General features: G+C 37.9%; 1 protein-coding gene across 1 annotated transcript in view; it reads left to right on the top strand.

Moving 5' to 3' along the window:
* Positions 1–23,640, top strand: part of LOC106087654 (nose resistant to fluoxetine protein 6) — an 85,401-nt gene that overhangs the window by 58,724 nt on the left and 3,037 nt on the right. The window contains exons 2-4 of the mRNA XM_013252774.2: positions 15,416–15,678; positions 22,472–22,650; positions 22,724–23,434. Coding sequence (XP_013108228.1) covers positions 15,416–15,678; positions 22,472–22,650; positions 22,724–23,434 — 1,153 coding nt within the window. The remainder of the gene's footprint in view (positions 1–15,415; positions 15,679–22,471; positions 22,651–22,723; positions 23,435–23,640) is intronic.

Consider the following 23,640-nt stretch of genomic DNA (forward strand, 5'->3'; position numbering starts at 1 on the left):
ACCCGAATAAAGCCAAAAAAATTGTGGGCCTACGTCCGTTATGGGTTATGACCGGTCACCGCTTTATATTCAGAATCGCTGCAAAATCCGCCTGCGGTGTGGTTTGTACGCTCTCGTTATTCCGATGGAAACCATTCTTTGCAACTTCTCGAACTCCCTGGAATGAGTCACCACATGTTAGCACTGGCCTCGTAATGGCTCTGCACATATAGTAAATCATCTTCGGGCTAACTTCCCACTTTCTACCAAACATTATCCTATAGGAGTAGAAGGTAGAAGTGCCTTTCGGCTCCTTTCCTCCGCTTTTTCCGGACTTATTGGAATAAAGTTTTTTTCTTCTCCTTTTCTACGTCTCTTGAACAGCTGCAGGGTGATAATGTCCAAAGATGGGAGTATAAGATCCACTATCTTATATCTCTGAGTGCAAAGCACTAGGCGAGAAAAATTAACTTCGTCCCTCATGCGCTACGTCATAGTCATAAAGCCCATGGCGTAGCGCAAAGGTTAGCATGTCCGGCTATGACAAAGAATGCCTGAGTTTCGCACCCTGGCGAAAACATCAGAAAAAATTTTTAGCGGTTAGCCCCTCCAAATGCTGACGACATTTGTGAGGTATTTTTCCCCAAAGAGTGACACCTCTGTGCGACAGCACTGCAGTACGCCGTTCGGAATTGGCTTTAAAAAGGAGGCCCCCAATCATTACGCTTAAACTTGAATCGTACATCACTCATTCATATAGGAGAAGTTCGACCCTGTTCCCGTCCTGTGCTATGAGTGCTGTCCGAATCCAGTTTAAGCACAATGATAGAGGACCATCCTTTTTATAGCTGAATCAAATCGGTGTGTCGCTAGGCGATATTTCTTTGAAAAGTTTTCCTTGGCAAAGACCTCACATATGTCGTCCGCACCAAGCAATTATTGTGTTTGGAGGACTTACTTACTTCTGCGACATGGTGATATCTATCAAAATGTTCGCCTTCTTCAACATTTGCACGGTGATCCCGTCCAGAAAAGGGGCCTACAATCCGAGTGGAAATCACCAGTTGTCTTCTGTTCTTGGGTTTGCTATTCCTCGTACACCAGCTTGACAGACTTCTCAGTGACATTTTCATTATCTCGCTTATTGTTGACAGAAACTTCTTTCGGATTAGTCAGTTTATAGAATGAATTTCGAACCATGCCTGTTAATATCCAATAGGACTTCGTTCGTGAGGTTTAAGGGAATCGTCAAACAAAAACTTCTCTCTGATGAGTTCCCTTGTCACTCACCTTCTGGTCATACTATTTTCCAAATTACTTACTTACTTAAATTGGCTATGACAGAACATTTGTCCTATTAGCCGAAAGTAGAAACTTCTGCGCTCCTGCTAAAATCTCTGACACCAAGTTTCGAGGTGTCTCCCACCACTTAATCTTTTCATCGCGGTCTTGGTCTTTCCGATTTGCGTATCGCCTTCAAAAGACTTCTTTGCTGCCTTATTATTCTTTAACCAGGTTTCGGCTATTTGAAGAGCTTGAGATATCTTCAAAATTTGGGATAGAAACAATTTTGGCTAAGTGTTAAAATGGTTTCTGTAAGTATGCAGGTTAGTGCGGCCTTAGTTAATCTAGAGGCTGACGCTGACAAACAAATAACCTATTTTGAAGATATTTGGTTGCCCAAAAAGTAATTGCGGATTTTTCATATAGTCGGCGTTGACAAATTTTTTCACAGCTTGTGACTCTGTAATTGCATTCTTTCTTCTGTCAGTTATCAGCTGTTACTTTTAGCTTGCTTTAGAAAAAAAGTGTAAAAAAGTATATTTGATTAAAGTTCATTCTAAGTTTTATTAAAAATGCTTTTACTTTCTTTTAAAAAATCCGCAATTACTTTTTGGGCAACCCAATATATTCCCGAAAAAAACTCTTTTTCAGGTGTGGACTTTAGATTTCTTTTTTATATTTCCACCTATTTTATATTTCCGTGTAATTCCTTACAGCTTTATTTATATAAATATTAAACTGAAAAAATAATTAGCTGTGATAACTTTTAGATAGCCCAATGTTTTAATTTCTGTTTACCTTTTTATATCAAGTCATTTAAGCATTTTGTTATATATTTTAATACTGTAAGAAAAACCAAGCAAAATCTAACAAAAGTCCCTATCACTTCGAATGACATCAATTTTTATTTGACGGTGGCAAGAGTGTCACCCAAACCTGTCTCAAAACCCATTAACATTGAACTTGAGAGTTGGCGCCTAATCTTTGCCATCGGCTGCTCATTTAAATTAGCTAAGACAATTATTAAATGGTTTGAAGCGTGCAAAGAGAGTCACATCTACTAATGTTCATCGACTTTTTTAAGTATACAGATGACATACAATTATGTCAATATATAATTTAGATATCTTTGTACTCAATTGACAAAAATTATGGAATATGAATAAAATTTAAATGATCTTATTCTTACCTTGAAAATAGGAAGAATGTTTTATGAAGGAAAACAACAATTATAAGATTCTATATCATCTTTGAGCAAAGATTTTACGCATCCATAGAAACAATAGCTTTCCGGGCCATATAATAATAGATTAATCTATTCGGAGTATTTTTTTTTTTAATTAGACATTTTCTTAAAATTCAAAATAGCGTTTTTAAAAATGTTCTCAATGGTTGTATTTATTGTTTAAACATTAAGATCATGAATTTCAATGTCTTTATGATAATCTCCATAATAAGACAGCAAAAAACGACTAATTGCCAGCAAATCATACGTATACATATTTAAACAAAATGCAAATTTTAATGGTTTTCAAAAACTTACGACATTATGCTTCACATTTAAAGATTTCTTATTAGGCAAGATTGTGTATTGACTCATGTCTATAAACATTCAAACCATTTCAATGATTGAACCCACATAAGTTCACGCTTCAAAGACGGTCGTCAGAGATTTAAAACATATAAAGGGTGATTTTTTTGAGGTTAGGATTTTCATGCATTAGTATTTGACAGATCACGTGGGATTTCAGACATGGTGTCAAAGAGAAAGATGCTCAGTATGCTTTGACATTTCATCATGAATAGACTTACTAACGAGCAACGCTTGCAAATCATTGAATTTTATTACCAAAATCAGTGTTCGGTTCGAAATGTGTTCAAATTTTGACAAATTTTGTTCAGCGATGAGGCTCATTTCTGGTTGAATGGCTACGTAAATAAGCAAAATTGCCTCATTTGGAGTGAAGAGCAACCAGAAGCCGTTCAAGAACTGCCCATGCATCCCGAAAAATGCACTGTTTGGTGTGGTTTGTACGCTTTGGACCGTATTTTTTCAAAGATGCTGTTGGACGCAACGTTACGGTGAATGAACACATTTCGAACCGAACACTGATTTTGGTAATAAAATTCAATGATTTGCAATCGTTGCTCGTTAGTAAGTCTATTCATGATGAAATGTCAAAGCATACTGAGCATCTTTCTCTTTGACACCATGTCTGAAATCCCACGTGATCTGTCAAATACTAATGCATGAAAATCCTAACCTCAAAAAAATCACCCTTTACATAATGGTCTTTAACCGGAGGCATCAATAAAAACCTTATGCATAAAGTTTTAATTGAAATTTCCTAATAGTCGCACAAATATGGCTAATTCTTCTTTGTTTCAGTAGTAAGATGCAGGGAATAGATTGTAATCTCGTGGCGATTCAGTCTATTATCGCTTTTCTTAAAATGTAAGATGTTTGGAAATAGTTGTGTTAAAAGTTAATTCCTCAAGAAATTAAACAGTATCGACTAATTCAAATTCTCACAGAGACGGAAAATTTTAAACACATAATTGAAAATCGTTTTTAAAGCTGCCTGGTTGGAACAGCTTCAAAAAGTGCAATAACTTGCCAATGCTCACATCCGCTAATTTAAATAGACAGAAGAAATGAGAACCTAAAGTGGAACTTCTTCTACATACTTAAATGTAACATATACACAGCAGAGATTCTACAGTTTTCTTACTTGCTACATACTATGATGGAAGAAATTAGTGAGATTTCTGTATTCCCCAATGACAAAAAAGCAGTAGACCTTTACAACTTTAGTTTGAACTACATACCCTTGGAGCGTTTTCAACCCCAAAATGTTAACATATGTCATCCTTTAGATTTTGGGCCCTATCTCGAACAATCTGAATGCATGTCACTTTACCTTGCATGCATGTCATCTAGCCTTGCACGTTTATCTGTCCCTTACTTCTTTGTTATACTTCTTTGGCCAGGCCAGAATAGATCAATTTCAATTATCGACGACGGTCGAGTATAGTTTTTGAATGCAGGAATACATTCTACAACAATTTAATTGTGGCTTAGCTGTGCCGAAGATATTTATGCTCAAACTTGTAATGAAATTATATCATAGACAATCCATCAAAAAAATACAAATTTTGTCCATGAACATTCCACGAAGGAACAGGGCCAACTTCTCACATATCAATGAGTGCAGTCCGTTTAATGGTAAGTTTAAGCTCAATGGCAAGGGACCTCCTTTTCATAGCGGAGCCCGAACGGTGTGCCGCAGTGCGACACCTTTTTGGAGAGAAGTTTTACATGGCATAGTATCTCACAAATGTTGCCAGCATTGTATATATATATATTGTATGGCCTAGTACCTCACAAATGTTGCCAGCATTAGGAGGGGAAAACCACCACTGAAAATTTTTTCTGATGGTCTCGCCGGGATTCGATCCCAGGCGTTCGGCGTCATAGGTGGACATGCTAATCTCTGCGCTACGGTGGCTTTCAATCCATCCATCCATCACAATGATTAGAAAACTTTCTCGATAAGTTCAGACCTGGTACTTTAGAGTCTAGAAGCTTATGTTTATTCTATTATCAGAAATCTAGAAGTTTCAATAGGCTAAATTTTAAATCCACTTTGAATGATAAGATATCGCACGATGTTTAATCCACATTGTATTATAAGACATTGCACCACGTGCAAAGCTTCCGCAGCACATTGTCTAGTCACGATTCACATGGTATCTTCTTCCGCGCCTCTATGATGCGCAGGCTAGGCATTCATTGGCTTCGGTTGAGCACAGTAGATGTATTTTCGAAGTGTCGTCCACCAAACAGATACCATCGTCCACCAAACAGACACCATACAACAAAGAAACATTTCAGAGAATCATTAACGCAACAGCCAGCCTATGAAATACTCCAGGTGAGGCCCGGTTTCCCGACGCAGGCATCGAAACTCGCAAAAGACCGCGATGAGATTCCTCACTCTGATCCTACAGACTTCAGAATCGGTTAACTGAATCTGATAATTTACGGCTGGAGCGAATTTTTAGTGTTTATTGAAAAGTAGATGAAAAATATATTAGCCAGAAGTCGACTCCATATATTAACAGTTCGGGCTAAATAAAAATTCTCTCTGTAATGCATTGTCCGGGCTGCTAGCAAATCAATTACAAACGGGTGTGAGTTCCTGGAAACTCTAGTATTTCTGACAAACATCCTTACATCAGGAATAAGAAGACGAATATCAGATGATCATACACCATGAAAGTACCGATAGAACAGCGTCAAACAACCCACATTACGACGATGTTCAAGGGAGGCAATAGTCCAGTAGCTCCAAGGATGATTTTGAAGCTCCAGCCCATATGTGATTTGTACTCCTTTTTAGGCCTTATGAAAGTCATCAAGCCACTTGCCAGCAGCTCTTAGGATGTTGACAAAGAAACCTTATATACAACAAGTAAAAGCGTTATATTCAGCTGGATCGCATTTGGACGGTTTCTCTTTATAGGCAAAAACTAAAAGTGGATAATGGGAGGGCATAACCAGAAATCCCCAAAGAGTTTTATATGCTTGGACAAGAATTGCGCCCTCTAGAGGCTCAAGAAGTGAATATTGAAGATCGGTTTAAATGGGAGGTCTTAAATCGATGGATATCAGGTCTTAAATCGATTAGAACCCTACTTGGTAAATTTGTTGGAAGACATAAGAAATATTTCAGTCAAATCGGATAAGAATTACGCCCTCTAGAGGCTCAACAAGTATACTTGGGAGATCGGTTTCTGTGGGAGCTATATCAGGCTTTGGACCGATTCGAACAGTACTTAGCACATCTGTTGGAGGCCATAGGAAAAGTCATCGTGCAAGTTTTCAGCCAAATCTGATAAGAATTGCGCTCTATAAAGGCCCAAGAAGTATAATCTGGAGATTGTTTTATATGATAGCTATATCTAAACATGGGCAGACTTCATTCATTTACAATCCCAACCAATCAGGCGACTAACTTTATGCATGCTAAGGGGTCTCCTTTTATATGTCGAGTCCAAAGGGCGTGCCGCATGGCGACACATTTTGGACCTATTTTCTTGAAATTTTCACAGATGGGGTGGTAAAAATAGAGTATTTAATTTTTTGATTTCCGAAGGGAGGCGGACCTTCCCGCTTAACACAATTTTCAAAGACGCCACATCTTGGAGATGGCGATTCATGTGAATTTTTTGAATTTGAAGCTTGAATTTTTAATTTGAGCTCTAGTAATCTATAAAAAAAAACTTGCACCACAGGGGAGGACCTCCCCAACACCAAAACCCACCAAAGGGATAGATGACAATATGATACTCAAATGAAAGGTATTTGAGAATAGAAAACGAATCTGATATTCAACTTTGAAGTCGATAACTACTCATTCCGAGGGTGGATATCAAATTCTTGTTCTACTTTGAAATATATTTGAACCCCATATTGCCATGGTCGCTTAATGTGTCCGGTTTGGGTGATGGGATGGGGTGGCCACCGTGTGTTTGCTATTATCAGCTGACAGTGTTTGTTATTATCATTATAATCATATTGTTCAACTTCAATCTTTGATGGGCAACAAAGATTGAAGTTGAACATGCCGATAGTATGAAAATACATTTTATATGAATTGACATTAGGTTATCTTTTATCCAAGCATTTTCAATTAAGTCATCGAACGGAAAAAATAGGTAAAACATTCTTTTCCCCTAGTTGTTAGTCATACCAATTGATATTTCATATTATATTAAAAAAATTTATTTGATTTTTATAGTAATCAAACAACTGTAAAAAAATAGGCCAAATGGCTTTTAAATATATCTGAAATTATCTCCAGTTTTGCTTTATTAAACTCTAAACAACACACAATTCAAGTAATTTTTACTTTGCGCATGCGTAACATCATGCCATACATTTGTTTCAGATTTTAAAATGCAACACACACCATTTCTTGTTTTTGTTTTTTTTTTATACGATTTTATGTTGTCCGCCAGACCTACTATCCACTCTCGCTTTCCATGCACAAGCTGTCTAACAGCGGAATTAACATTGAACTTGAATTTCGAGCTAATCTCTGGAAGCGCTTTATTCAAGTCAAGTTCATGTGGTTAAATATGATGGTGTAGTAATTAAGAAAGAAAGTGTCCGTGGGAGCTATGAACAAAATAAATCGTAAAGGAAGTCCATAAAAACAAAAAAACAACAAGAGGGTAATAGTAACAAAAAGATTTGTTAATTAACCTTGAATAAGTCTATACCTAACAAGCAAAGGTAGACAAAACGGACGGACATGATGATATGCATAGGTAAATTTTATCAATGCTTCAGCCGGAAACATCAAGTTTTTTCGATGTTTTTAAGGAACCATAATCAATAGCCCAGAAAAAAGACGGACATGATGATGTTGGTATGGCGATTTTATCGATGCTCAGGTTTAGTGAGCTAGTTTAGACAGAACGGACGGACATTATGATGTAGCTACATGAAATTCTGTCTTATCGAAGTATTTAAGGAACCATATGGAAGATGGAAAGTTCGTAGTCTCCAAAACCGATATTCGCCGACCATTTTTCCTTGTTGAGATTGCGTGTCCTGAAGATCTTATTGTGCAAACGCATTGATGCTGTCAGAATCTTTATCTTAAATAAATCTGTGGCCAAAACATTATGTACTTCTACATAGTTCATACTTTCAATGACGGTCTTTCGAGTTCGACGCAAATATGGAATCTGATCCGCAGAGCCATTAGTTTAAGTTAGAGACCGCAGGGTATCCAATACTATTGTTACCATTGACTATCGTCGGCATGAGTGCTACGTGTCGCTGTTCCGAAGACGTTTAATTGAGTGTGCTCCTCAAATATCATTCCTCCATAAGTTATGTTGTTTGTGATCAATTCCACAGAAGATCGCTAAGAGTTATTTTCTGATTCGAAGAGTTCATAAGTAGAACCACCTTTCGGCCTATGACCTTCCCACTATGCATTACCTCCAGAAATCTAAATAATCACTATTCCCTCTTCTTTAGTGAATGGCTGTATATCTCCTCCGCCGAACACATTACATTCTTCATAAATCCTGCTTGTTCGCACACGCAAGTTTGTCCATAACCATTCCATTAAGGAACAGGGGCTAACTTCTGGTACGATTTTAGCCTGACATCCTTATTTTTTAACTATTTTTCTTTAAAGTGGACGACTTGCAAACCAATGTTGGTGATTACCAACCGCTTTACAAGCCCTGTCCATTAATTGAACTTGTTTGATTGGCAGTTATAAGGCCTTGACATAAATCCTTACATTCTCCCAAAGTACAATACGATATGAAGCAAAAACAAACAAAATTTACCCATGAACATTCCATAAGGAACAGGGGCAATCTACAATATGAAGCACAAATTGAAAATCATAAAAAAAATTATTAAATATTAACCTATGGGTGTTAACATATAATCAAACCTATGATTGATGAGGGCGGCATGTATATCGATTGCTTCATAGCTGATTAACAGGAAAGTGTTAATGATGTGCCCTGATGTTTGCATGACAATTCGGGGTTAATTATTTTCATACTCATAGGCCATATTGGAACACCTTGCCTCTAATGGCTTACAGATAGTCACTTAAAACCATCTGAATACCACTGCTGCCGCCACATTACATATCTACGTATTTTCAAATGCTAACACCTTGCTTCACTTAACTTTGAGCCAAGCGAATCAAATGGAATCGCATAAAGCATTAAATAAATATGGATTCCATTTGAGTGTGGGCATTGATATTTGTTATTTTTATTAACATTGTTTTTTATTTATCTATGAGATTTTACATTCAAATGAGGACTGACTTCCAGTGACATTGCCCTAGGCCAACAAAAAAAACATCAACAATATTCGCATGTTTTGATGAGTTTTTTTTTCACATACATAAATTCATAAATGTCTATTCCCATCCATGTACCGAATTGCCTTAATTGTTCACTTAATTAAGGCTAGAGAAGAAGCTACTCCAGGTTAACTCTAAATTGATCTGATCTTTCATGCATAACATTCATCTATCTGCACAATGACAGTGCTAGCTGCCAACAAACCGATTTAATGAAGCGCTTTAGTGGTTCAACCAGTGCTCACATTAGCGATTAACATTGAACTTGAATTCGGTCGGGCTTTGACATTTGCTCCATATTTTCATTTTATGAAAATATATTTCATGGGGTTTTTGAGAATGTATGTTATATTTCGGACTATTGAGTTATTCATAATTCATTCCAAGATTATTCCAAGATTCGAACAAAACATTAGAGGGATAATGAGTGATGTCAAATTCTAGTTTTGTTTCATCAATAAGCAACCTGAGAAACCACCTTCTTTTTATAGGCCAATTTGAACAAAACTTTGTTAATTTTAATGAAATTTCTCTTATTATGGAAGAAGAAGATCCGCAGAATTTACAATACGTCTTGTCATAAGAAAACAACAGTATATTGGGATGAGTTAGTTAGACTGAAGGAATACAGCAGCATTACCAGAGTTGCCAAAAAAAGCTACTGACAGCTCTTTGGCTCTTTCATGCCGAATCGTTGGTAAAAGACATGGATATAGAAACAAGAAAAAATGTGCTAATTTCCGCTGGGCCGTATCTTTGGAACCCATCATTATGAATTTTGCTAAAGTTTTACACTAAATAAATTTAGTTGAAGGCCATAATTGTACTCTACGTACCAAATTTCTGCGAAACCAGACAAACATTAAATTTTCTAGAGACCGTACAAAGATAATCAAGAGATCCGTTTATAGAAATGTTATGTGATTAATGGGTCTTATAAGGAAGAAATATTAGAGTATGTCCTATTCAAGAAGTCCTGCGTTTCCAACTTCCAAACGTCTAAACGTTCCAACGTCTAAAGAGTTCAAAGATCCGTACCTGATGAGAGGGCTATATACCTCTTCAGTTCGGCCTATTTTGGAATATTGTTCCGTTGTGTGGTTTCTATGTCATGATTGTCATATTGATAAAGCAGAGTCTATCCAGAACAATTTCTTCATATGATTTTATGGATCTACCTCCCATGTGAATCGATTTAATTTAATTGACTTAACAACACTTGCGAAAAAGCGTCGCATGTTGGATATCGCATTCATGGTGAAGTTAGTAAGTGGTGAAATTGTCTCTTACTTCGCGATTGGACATTTACATTTCAAGGTGCCAATCCGGCCAATGAGATATTATGTCCTACTTTAACTACCCTTTGTAAGACGCAACTATGAAGCAAATACTCCGTTTTTCCGCATAATGAAAGAGTTTAATAGGCATGTCACTTATTTTGCATGTCTGATTGAATACCTCTAATAAAAGGAGCTATCCTGGTGGACAAGATTTGAATTTTTTTAACTCAACTCGCTCAAAGTGTCGCCAAGTATGTGCGCTGTTGAACATCTGGCCGTTTAAATTATTTTCACAACTTTAACAATTATATATCACAGCTATATCTAAATATTGTCTGAACTTGACGATATTCAACAAAAAGGTTAAAAGGGGTACCAGAACTCACTGTGCTAAATTTCATTGAAATCGGATGAAAAATGCTCCTTGTATAGGCTCATTACACTATATTGGGATATGGGTCTATATAGCAGCTATATCCAAATAAGGTCCGATCTGGACCACATTTGCCAGGATCATTTCTGTAGGGGTCTACCAGAACACACTGTGCCAAATTTCATCGAATTCGGGTAAAAAATGGATCTTTTATGGCCTCAATACCCTATATCGGGAGATCGGGCGGTCGGTCTTAGGGCAACTATATACAAATATAGTCAGTTCTGAACCACACATCACAGAAATGGGTGTAAAGTCTACCAGAACTCACTGTGCCAAATGTTCATCGAAATGGGATAAAAATTACCAATTTATTGCCTCAAGACTTTAAGTCTGGAGATCGGTCCATATTGCGGCTATATATAGCTAAAATCCAATTTTATGAGATCAGAAGATCAGGTTTATATAAAAAGAATACGAAATCATTAAAAATTGTTTTGAAAATATTTTTATACCCAAGATATCTGCAAAATTATAAATACCCAGCTTTTAGGTATAAATGGGTAAATACCCAGGTATTTGCCCAATTTACCGGGTAAATACCTTTTGGATATTTACCCATCGCCCATCTCTACCCATTTGCAATCTCCAATGACCTACATCAATAAGAATAATCTGTAAAAAATTTTAAGCGGCTAGCTTTTCGCGTCAACCTCTATAGTGATTTCGACATTGCTAGATCGACTCAGAATGTCGAGACGGTCAAGAAAATATATACTTTATGGGGTCTCAGATCAATATTTCGAGGTATTACAAACGAAATGACTAGATATGTTTACTCCCCATCCTATGTGATGACGAATCTTTTAATGATCACCTATTTTCCACGAGACTGATTAATTTCCAATCCCCGCAAGACAAGCTATGCAACACCAAAGGTCTATAGACCTACAAGCATTACTTCCTTTTTACTCGAAACTATGGAGCCTATAGTGGCTACTATGATAAAGAGTAGGATATCTAGAAAATTGCTCAGATACAAGTAGCATGCCTATCTTAAAGAAAGGTGGATAGAGACCGCCCTGAACGAGGTTGTGTATAACAACTGCTATGTGACCACCATAAATATTCTACTATGCATCCTGACTAAAGAGGGTTTTGAACCCTTCTGTTAAACAGATGATGTTATAATACTTCTAAGAGGAGTCCTAGGCAGCTATGCAGAAGGGTTGAAAGCATTTTGGAGATGGCATACGACTGGCCTAGACCTAGGGGTCTAAATGTAAACCTACAAAAGACTGAGACCTTCCTATTCGAGGAAGTCGAAGGTGAACCAATGCTAGATGAAAGAGTGCGCCTAGGGTTTAAAGTGAGGACCCATGGACAAATACCTGTTTCGGCTGCCCAAAGATAATACGGTATTCCGGGCGATCACGGAATGTGTGAGGTGGTATGGTTAACGCAAGAATTTCGAGTTTGAACATCTTAACAGACAGTAACAGGACATCAAGGCTAAAACAACCAGGACGACAAGTTCGCAAACAGTCTTGGAGAGCAGGAAGAAGACTTTAGGATGACACAATCCTCATCGTTTGGGTGCCGGGTCATAACAGAATAGGGGAAAGAAAAAGCAGACGAATTGGACGTAGGGACCAGAGGACTAACATCAGTAAATTTTGTGAATCTGGAGCCTTTTGAGGCGACGCAATAGATTATGAAACGGCCGGTTGGTTGTTTTCCCAGCAGAAATTTGTAGCATCGCACTGCTCCTTTATGAAAATCAGCTGTTTAATTCAAATAAATAAGAAAAGAGATCGAAGGCTGTTCTTACTCTCCTGCTAATTTTTACTGAAAAATTACAAGGTCAGACTTAATATTTTGCCCCATAAAGAAATATACATCCTTTGTGGTTGTCACAAATTTTTGCAATTCTATCGTCAACAAAGAGCCAATGTTTTTCATAAAAGAAGTTTTCTTGTCGAAAAATTTGGCTAGTAAATTATTTTTTAGTGTGTACTATGACGAAATAGAAAAGAGATCAATATGGCATTCGGTAATATATGGGTCATATAGGGCTACAGGGCATTTATGCTGAATACGTGCAAAGGTTGTCAAAATCTCACTGCTGTATGATGAGGAAAGATTTGACTAACTTGCCATTTTATAGGATTTTAAGTTCTGTTTTCCCCCACTAAATGTAAATGCAACCTACTTTCCTCCTATGGGGACTGATGCCACCGCGAGTACCTCATATCACTTGCTTACAATGGCCGAACCATGATGTATATAATCACGATATACATTTGTAAGTTAATGGCACATTAAACAACCGATATCATTGCTCCCACTCTTTATTTGGCCTGCACATGGTGTCCCATTGTATGTTAAGCTAGTATTATTTATTTCAAAACAACATTTTAAGAAATATACTGGACTACAGGACACACTGGTTAAGATCCCCAAAACTAAATTTTTCTACATCTTTGGAAGAAAAAATTTATCTGAGAAAGAGTCTACACCACTGAGTGGTCTAATTTTTAACTATTATTCTGTTTCTCTATTGAATAATAATTCTCTGAATTCATGCATAGCTTCTTAGTTCAATGAACCCTAGTCTATAAAAAAACGTGCTGCCCATGCATAATATTAAGCTGAAATGAATGAATGAAAAACGAAAGTTGTCTACAAAATCAGAATCCAAAAAAACGTTTCCAAGCAGTTCTATAAACTTCAACTTGATCTTTACCTTGTCCGAGGTTATGGCTAGAAGTGTAAACATAAGCGTGCGCATAGAATAGACAGCGGCACAAGCGTAGTTCAAGAAGACAAAAACTATACTACAAAAAATACGTTTATTCCGGTCTGGTTCACCAGACATGGAAACTGAATCGCGGCCAACGTAACGTTAGTCGAATGAATAAAAAACTACTAAAAATATTACACTACTCGGTGTAGCCAACATGAAATATTGAGGTAGCAAACAAACTGACCATGTTGCAAATACCATTGAAGCAAGCGTTCAACATTGGCTATAGCTACTTAAGTCCAAAGCTAAATATTTTGTATGAAGTGCAATGCGCCGCAAGGAAAGGAATATGTGCAAACAACTTGATTAGCATCATTGTCGCATCGAGCCGATTGCATGAAGTTTAAATGAGTTGCCACATAAAGGGAGTTTTTCTAAAAAAAACGGGAAATGTTTTTGAATGTGGTTGAGAATAGAATAGGTTAGCTTGAAAGAGCATAATACCAGACAATACCTGTCTAGGTAAGAGGCCACCGTAGCGCAGAGGTTAGCATGTACACCTATGACGCTGAACGCCTGGGTTCGAATCCTGGCGAGACCATCAGAAAAAATTTTCAGCGGTGGTTTTTCCCTCCTAACGCTGCCAACATTTGTGAGGTACTATGCCATGTAAAACTTCTCTCGGAAGAGATGTCGCACTGCGACACGCCGTTCGGGCTCGGCTATAAAAGGAGGCCCCTTTTCATTGAGCTTAAAACATAATTCAGACTGCACTCATTGTGAGAAGTTTGCCCCAGTTCCTTAGTGGAATGTTCATGGGCAAAATTTGCATTTACCTGTCTAGGTTTCCGCTGAGATAACAGTGTGGTCCTATTACAATTCTTCAATCTCCTTTCACTAGATAAATTATAGGACAGCTGTGGAGACATAAGGTCGCCTTAGGTTAATACCACCTCACCATCTCTGAATTCTTATAGTACTGAATTCTACCCTCGTAAAAGCAGGAACAATTCAGTCTTCTCGGCATTCAACACAAAACCATGCACAAAATAGCCAAAAATTTTTGGGTGGTAAGAAAAGCCAGGTCGTCCTGTCGGACCAAATCTCAAGATAGAATCCACAGCTGATATGAAAAGACAGTACCTACACTCTCCTCCTAGATAAATGAATGTTGGGAAACTTCGTACAAGCGCAAAACAAGCTGACAGCCAAACAGTCACAGGACTCTTACAGCCTTTGGTTTTTTGGTATACCCTGAACTCTTGGTACCAGCGACTTAGTTTGGTTTATGCCACACGTTTCTAATCCCAGTTTATGACCTTTCATTCTTTTCTTCATATATACATTCTGGCATCTCTGTGCCTACATTTGAGACTCTTGGATGCACAACGTTGCCGCTAGTGTTTAACAAAAAACAACTATTAAAGCAAAACAAAATTAAATAAAAATGCCAAAAGTAGCTGCAACTGCATATTTAAGATACTCCGCACAATTATACTAAGGTACACAGCAATAAAAGCCATTAACTTGAATGGATGAAAGGTAGTGCCACTACCAGCCACAACAAAAGATTATGTAACTGTTGTAATACCTCGAATAGTATTGCCAAAACAAAAAACTCAAGCTGCACAACGTGGTCTTAAGTTTTTAGTGGGTTTATAGTTTTATTGCACATATAAAGATTTGAAGATTTAAAGTTGAGTAAGGCGAGTGATTGTGCCCTTTTATATATTTTTCCTTTCCTCTTATGTTTCTCACTTCTGCTACACATAATCGTATAAGGATAACCTATTATTTTTTTAACTTATTTATGTTTCCCTTTCCCTTCTCTTTTTTTTAGTGGACGATGCTTCCGGTCATTATGCTTCTGGCTTCTTTTATGGCAACAACTATTGGATGGGTTCAATGTCACTATGTAAGGCCATCTATCATTATGACGACGATGATGACGAGGCTCGTAGAAGTGCTGCGAAAAATTCCGGCCTACCATTTGCCAAGGTTCACACGCAAACCTATACCAGGGTACACAATGAGAATCCATCATTTATACCAGGATTTTACATAATCAAGCTGCTATTCAACGAAACCTTTCCAACCAGTGTTGTAAGTATGACTCTTGAATTTATTGCCCCATTATTTCAAAAAGAAAAGAAGCAACATGGATATTGTGGTAATGATGCACAGTGGTATGTCATATATCAAAAAGATTCGGTAATACTTTTTCTATGGAATTGAAATATTGATAGCTAGAGTATATGCTATTGGGTTGCCCAAAAAGTAATTGCGGATTTTTTAAAAGAAAGTAAATGCATTTGTAATAAAACTTAGAATGAACTTTAATCAAATATACTTTTTTTACACTTTTTTTCTAAAGCAAGCTAAAAGTAACAGCTGATAACTGACAGAAGAAAGAATGCAATTACAGAGTCACAAGCTGTGAAAAAAATTTTCAACGCCGACTTTATGAAAAATCCGCAATTACTTTTTGGGCAACCCAATAGATAATAGAAGGTTTGCAAACCACCATAAAAAGAATCAGTTCTAAACAATGATTAAAATTAATCTATATTTTTTTAATTCTTTCATGATTTTTATACCCACCACCCAAGGATGGGGGTATATTCATTTTGTCATTCCGTTTGCAACACATCGAAATATTCATTTCCGACTCCATACAGTATATATTCTGGTTCGGCGTAAAAATCTAAGACGTCCATCCGTCTGTCTATTGAAATCACGCTACACTCTTTAAAAATAGAGATATTGCCTTAAACATTGTAAAGATTCTTTTTTGTCTATAGGCATGCTATGTTCTAATATTGGCTATATCGGACAATATCTTGATATAGCCGTCATATAGACTGACTGCCGATTTAAAATCTTAGGCCCATAAAAGCCACATTTATTGTCCGATTTTGCTGAAATTTGAATCGGCCCGGCCGATGCCTTTTTTACTTGTTCGAACATATTCTAGATCGTGATCATATTCAATTCTTTCTATTGAAAGAATAGCATAACAAAAAACCTATAAAAGTTAGGCAAGTGTGTGCTGTTTTTCAAAACACTTTAATTGATTTGGTGGATAGCGATTTCTGATACGCCATTTATTTTCATCAATACTTTTGTCAAGTTGATTAAGGTACTCTGCATACCCAATGACGGTTGAGTACGATTTAGAGCATGCTTTTGTTTTGAAACAGGGCTCAATAAGTACTCCTTAGTGTAGTAAGAAAGAAAAAAACATTATTTTCCACTATTCCGATACAAACTTATCATCAATGCTAAGAATAACAAACACATCACCATTACCAAACTCTTCTTGTTGTGCACTTGAAGATTTTTTGAAAGCCACTGCAAGTGCTTAGGCCACATTGACCTACAGAACTGCGATGAAAATTTTTTTTGGATGATTTTAAAGATAACAAGTAAAAACGTGCTAAGTTTGGCCGGGCCGAATCTTACATACCCTCCACCATGGATCGCATTTGTCGAGTTCTTTTCCCGGCATCTCTTCTTAGGCAAAACAGGATATAAGAAAAGATTTGCTCTGCTATTAGAGCGATATCAAGATATGGTCCGGTTTGGACCACAATTAAATTATATGTTGGAGACCTGTGTAAAATGTCAGCCAATTCGAATAAGAATTGCGCCCTTTGGGGGCTCAAGAAGTAAAATAGAGAGATCGATTTATATGGGAGCTGTATCGGGCTAGACCGATTCAGACCATAACCAACACGTATGTTGATGGTCATGAGAGAATCCGTCGTACAAAATTTCAAGCAAATCGGATAATAATTGCGACCTCTACAGGCTCAAGGAGTCAAGATCCCAGATCGGTTTATATGACAGCTATATCAGGTTATGAACCGATTTGACACAGTAGTTGAAAGTAAGAATAAAATACGTCATGCAAAATTTCAGCCAAATCGGATAGGAATGGCGCCCTCTAGAACCTCAAGAAGTCAAATCCCCATATCTGTTTATATGACAGTTATATCAGGTTATGAACCGATTTGAACCATACTTGGCACAGTTGTTGGATATCATAACAAAACACTACGTGCTAAAATTCATTCAAATCGGATAAGAATTGCGCCCTCTAGAGGCTCAAGAAGTCAGGACCCAAGATCGGTTTATTTGACAGCTATATCAGGTTATTGACCGATTTGAACCATTATTGGCACAGTTATTGGATATCATAACAAAACACGTCGTGCAAAATTTCATTCCAATCGAATAAGAATTGCGCACTCTAGAGGCTCAAGAAGTTAAGACCCAAGATCGGTTTATATGGCAGCTATAACAGGTTATGGACCGATTTGAACCATACTTGGTACAGTTGTTGAATATCATAACAAAATACGTCGTGCAAAATTTCATTCCAATCAGATAAGAATTGCGCACTCTAGAGGCTCAAGATGTCAAGACCCAAGATCGGTTTATATGGCAGCTATAACAAAACATTGACCGATATGGCCCATTTACAATACCAACCGAACTACACTAATAAGAAGTATTTGTGCAAAATTTCAAGCGGCTAGCTTTACTACTTCGGAAGTTAGCGTGCTTTCGACAGACAGACGGACGGACGGACAGACGGACGGACATGGCTAGATCGACATAAAATGTCACGACGATCAAGAATATATATACTTTATGGGGTCTCGGACGAATATTTCGAGTAGTTGCCTATGGTGGAGGGTATAAAAATAAAGAGCCCAAACAGAAATTTTTTCAAATTTTAAAAATATGCGCACAATGATCCAGATTTTAAATCCACCGATAACAACATCTAAACAAGGAATAATGCCTTTAGTTTTAAAGGTCTTTATTGCAATGGTCGGTAAATAAACCCTGTTTGAGGCTGTTTTGAGGGTGGGACGGTCTCTCAATTATTTCGCTTCAAATATGGAATTGTCTTAAATTTCGTGCTCTACTCCCAAAAGCCTTTTATTTGAGCCCTATATTACAATGGTCAATAAATATATCCGATTTGGGGAAAGTTTTGTGGGTGCGGTGCCCTTCTAACACTTGGTCTCAAAAGTGAGTATCAGATTTGTTTTCTATTCTAAAACACCACCTTCTGGAGGCCAGCAATTTTATTCAAGTTCGCGATAATTGGTGTAGACTAAAATATGATATTTCGTACAATTTTGTACTATTTTTGTTACAAGGTGAGGTTAAAAAGAGGGTGCGAATATTAATACGCCCCATGCCACTATGGACATACACCTAAGCCGATAATCGGTTTGTTGTGCGCTCTAAATACTAAAAAGTAACCTCAAGAAAGAAAATTTTAGTCAGAAATTCCGTACTACTTACAAAATCCCTAACTGTTTTGCACACCGCTTAGTTATGTCTGGTATTGTGTCCCCACCTTAGTGCCGTTGTATGTTAGCCGCAAAAGCCGAGCAATGACATAGAAAATACTCCAAGGTCTTATCATCTTCCCCACATGCCCTACACATGATATCACTTGCCGAACCGATTTTGCATAACTGAACTCGTGTGTGTCCTGTTATGCCATAGTGATCTCTTGCTTGCTTGCTTTCAGGATCTTCCCATAGGATTTTCGTCGTCCTGCTGACCGTTTTGCTGTTCCACATTGTTATATGCGCGTTCGTAGCCCAAGCGCGTTCGTAGCGTCGACTTGTCGACAAACAAATACGTTTATTGACGGCAGTCCTCTGACTTTCACTGTCAAATCGTCTGTTTTTTCATTTCCCCTTATTCCGCTATGGCCCGGCACCCAAACGATGCGCATCGTGCAATTTTTAGAGAAGGCGTTGATCTCCTTGACCTTTACGTCCTGGTTGTTATTGCCCTTATGACCAGTTTACTGTCTGTAAAGATGATCACACTCACGCAATCCTTGATCGCCCGAATCTCCGCCTGCAGGACCGTATTATGGTCAGGCAGTCTACTCTGTTCTCTAACTTTGATCCATCCGTGTAACATGATCTTACAGATCTATAGGGTGATTTTTTTGAGGTTAGGATTTTCATGCATTAGTATTTGACAGATCACGTGGGATTTCAGACATGGTGTCAAAGAGAAAGATGCTCAGTATGCTTTGACATTTCATCATGAATAGACTTACTAACGAGCAACGCTTGCAAATCATTGAATTTTATTACCAAAATCAGTGTTCGGTTCGAAATGTGTTCATTCACCGTTCAGCGATGAGGCTCATTTCTGGTTGAATGGCTACGTAAATAAGCAAAATTGCCGCATTTGGAGTGAAGAGCAACCAGAAGCCGTTCAAGAACTGCCCATGCATCCCGAAAAATGCACTGTTTGGTGTGGTTTGTACGCTGGTGGAATCATTGGACCGTATTTTTTCAAAGATGCTGTTGGACGCAACGTTACGGTGAATGAACACATTTCGAACCGAACACTGATTTTGGTAATAAAATTCAATGATTTGCAAGCGTTGCTCGTTAGTAAGTCTATTCATGATGAAATGTCAAAGCATACTGAGCATCTTTCTCTTTGACACCACGTCTGAAATCCCACGTGCTCTGTCAAATACTAATGCATGAAAATCCTAACCTCAAAAAAATCACCCTTTATATACTAGGGTTTCGTCAATCCAAAATTGTGCCGCTGGCAGCAGTGCCTCGCATTCGACCTCAAGAACCGATTGAGCTAAAGCATTGAAATTTGTCATGTAGGTACAAACAACAATTATGTGATGGGTAACAACGATTTTTTCAAAATTCGTACATCTTAGTACTAAAAATAGTTTGGCGGACTGCGATGGATCGTAAGGATAATACAACAGGTTCAGAGAACATGTTGTCTTGGCTTAGGCGGAGCGATGAGGATCCATAAACATACAGATTAAGGACCCATAGACATACAGATTAAGTGTGAGGCAGCCACTGCGGCTATGAGACTTAGGGCGATGGGAGAATAGATAGAGGATAGGAACAGTACATACCATGGCGGTATTGTCGAGACAACGATAGAATGGATAGGAATGGAAGGATAGGAATAGGAATGGAAGAGGTTTCCAATTGGATACCTGAGACGACACTTGTGATCGAGTGCGAGGCATTGCTGCCAGCACCACAGTCTTAGATTGGCGGAGCCCTGGTATTGCCATCGGGAAAATCATGCTACACAGATGAATCAAAGCTAGAGGACAGAGTGGGCCTGGGGGTCTACATTGAGAATCCAGGGACTGAGATCTGTTTTAGCCTAACGTTGCTCAAGTGGAACTGTCGCCACATGACCAGTTTTTCCGAAGAAACAGGCGACCATTTGCATCAATGTGCTTCTTTCACGTACAACTTTCGTTGGATTTGGCTCGTCTTTGAAGGCTCACACGGTCGATTGTTGTTTGTTTTGATCTCTTACGCATAGATCCACGATTCGCCATCTATGACAACCTTATAAACATGATTGTCTCGTGAGTCGTGAGTGTCTCGTAAGTCGTGCGTGAGTAAAATTTTCATCTCGTGAGCATGCGTGAACGTGAGTCGACATAAAAAAGTAGCACATGAGCGTGAGTAAATTTCTTCATCTGAGCGTGCGTAAGCCTGAGTGGAAAATCACTCACGCGCACATCTCTAATAAGGACAATACAACAGGTTCTGAGAACGTGTTGATTTGGCATAGGCTGATGAGGACCACGCTCACTGGGGCACTGAAGACTATTTTTGATATCCGCCTCATAGATATACATATTAAGTATGAGGCAACCACTGCGGCTATAGGACTTAAGGCGATGGAAGAAAAGATAGTACATAGTGCAGGTCATAAAATCGCGATATGATTGAGACAACCATAGGAAACAAGGATGGAATAGAAGCGGTTTCGGTCGAGTGCGAGACACTGCAGCCAGCAGCACAGCCTTGGATTGACGACTCTGGTTACGGCCAGAGTATGCCTGTGGGTCTTCAGACAGCCTGACCATAATACAACGGCTGCTATGTAAGAGTCTGGCATAAACAAAACTGAGGAGCGAAATAAAACACATCGCACAGTGGGAAAGAATCGAAAAAAAAACTATTTAAAAAAATCCATTTGACAACGGATAGAGATAACTCTTTGAAATTTAAGAGCTATGTGTTATCGATATCGTCTGTAAAATTCCAAGGCCCTAGGTGGTCCGGGCGCCTCTCGGCAAGGCCCTAAAGTTGATCACCTCGGCATTTCGAAAAATTGTTCGGGCTGCCAAAATTTTCATTTGTGGTCCGACTTTCAAAAGTGCTGGATAGTGCTCAAAAATCACAAAATCCCCTTGAGGTATACAATAAGACGACGAGACATTGGGGTATTTCCTATTGAGTATATTCCTATACGATGACGGAGTGAGAAGCACAGAATTATTGGCGCAGACTTTTTTAGGTTAATTTTATTAGACGTACGTAAGTCCTCAGGGGTGGATTTAATTTAATTTAATTGAAGGCAGCGTCCGCATTAGTGAAGCGAAAGCATAGGTTAAGTAATACAGGCAGTAAATTTTGTCTTTAGAGAATATTTTATAAAAATGTTGCCTTTAGAGAAGATTTCGTAGAAATTGTGTCTTTAGAGAAAATTTTATAGATTTATGGCATCGAAAAATTTTACAGAAATTTGTCTTTGCCTGCAGTCGCAAATTTTGTCTTTAGAGAAAAAAAGTTGCCTCCAGAGAAAACTTCATAGAAATTTTGTCTTTTCATGTTGTCTTAAAAAATTTTTTATTGAAATTTTATCTTTGCCTAGGTAAAGTGATACAGGCACTAAATTTTGTCCCTAGAGAAAATTTCATAAAAATTTTGTCTTTAAGAAAATTTCATAGAAATTTTTTCTTTAAAAAGAATTTTATGGAAGTTAAATCTACAATTTATTCTTCTTGTATGAATTTTTTTTATTTCTGAGATCTAAATTTTCTTTTTGTCTTTTACAGATTCGAACAATTTACATTGGCGTTTGCCTACCCTCAACATGTTCCAGTGACGATGTGAAACAAATTGCCACTTATGCTCAAAGACCCATTGATTCGCATGAGATTACCTTGCTGGATGTGCGCGTGCCCACAGACAGGGAGTTCAATATATTCAAAGATCGTACTTTCTGGATATTAATGTTAGTATTTTCAAAGCCCTTATGCTCATGGAAATTTTACAAAGTTAATGCATCCACTAACATTTATTTCCAGCGTTATTTCAACTATTGTGGCCATTTTAATAATTGCCGGAACACTCTATGAGGTCTATTTGAGGAGACGCTTTCGCGAAGCCTTGCGTCAACAGGACAAAGAAATGATGAACAACAGCGAAACATCATCGGGCATTGGCTGTGCCGCCTCGGACTACAGTGATTCCATGACCAATGATTCATTGAAAAAGGAAACGCTAAAAGATTTAAATATTGTACTCAATTTGCCGCATAATGTCAACACTTGTGGTCCTGTAACCAATACCAGCACTTCGGACGAACACCTAGAGGGTCATTTACATGAACCGGAAAAACTTAGCATTTACTCGGAACTGCTACTCTCCTTCTCGGCCATAACGAATTTCAATGCCATTTGCGATCGTAATGTTGGTTCAGATACCATTCCTTCAATACATGGACTGCGTGCCTTTTCCATGGCTTGGGTGATACTTGGTCACACTTGCATAGTGATCTTCAAATATTCCGACAATTTGGAGCTGCGCAAGGATGTCGAAAAGAACTTCTTCTTTCAGGCCATCACCAATGGACCCTTTAGTGTGGATACATTTTTCTTCATCAGTGGCGTTTTGGTGTCCTATTTGTATTTTCGAACCAATGCCAAGGGTAATTTGAATAAACTCATCAAAGGATCCAACGAATTGACCAGATGTACGGCCCACTTCTTCGGTATGGTTATGTACCGTTTCATGAGGTTTGTAAAGGGTATCAACATATTTATTTCTATAAAAAACACTTCTTTATCCGTAACATTTTTTTCTTGCATTACATTAATTTTCACAGCATTTTTCTCGAGTGTATATTAGGGTATTATTTTAATATATTCCTAATAATTTAGGCTTTTAAACCCAATTTTTAGGAAAATCGTAAAGAAACCAAGATAAACGGGTTTCTACAATC

The sequence above is a fragment of the Stomoxys calcitrans genome, chromosome 4 (assembly GCF_963082655.1).
Source record: "Stomoxys calcitrans chromosome 4, idStoCalc2.1, whole genome shotgun sequence".
NCBI lineage: Eukaryota > Metazoa > Arthropoda > Insecta > Diptera > Muscidae > Stomoxys > Stomoxys calcitrans.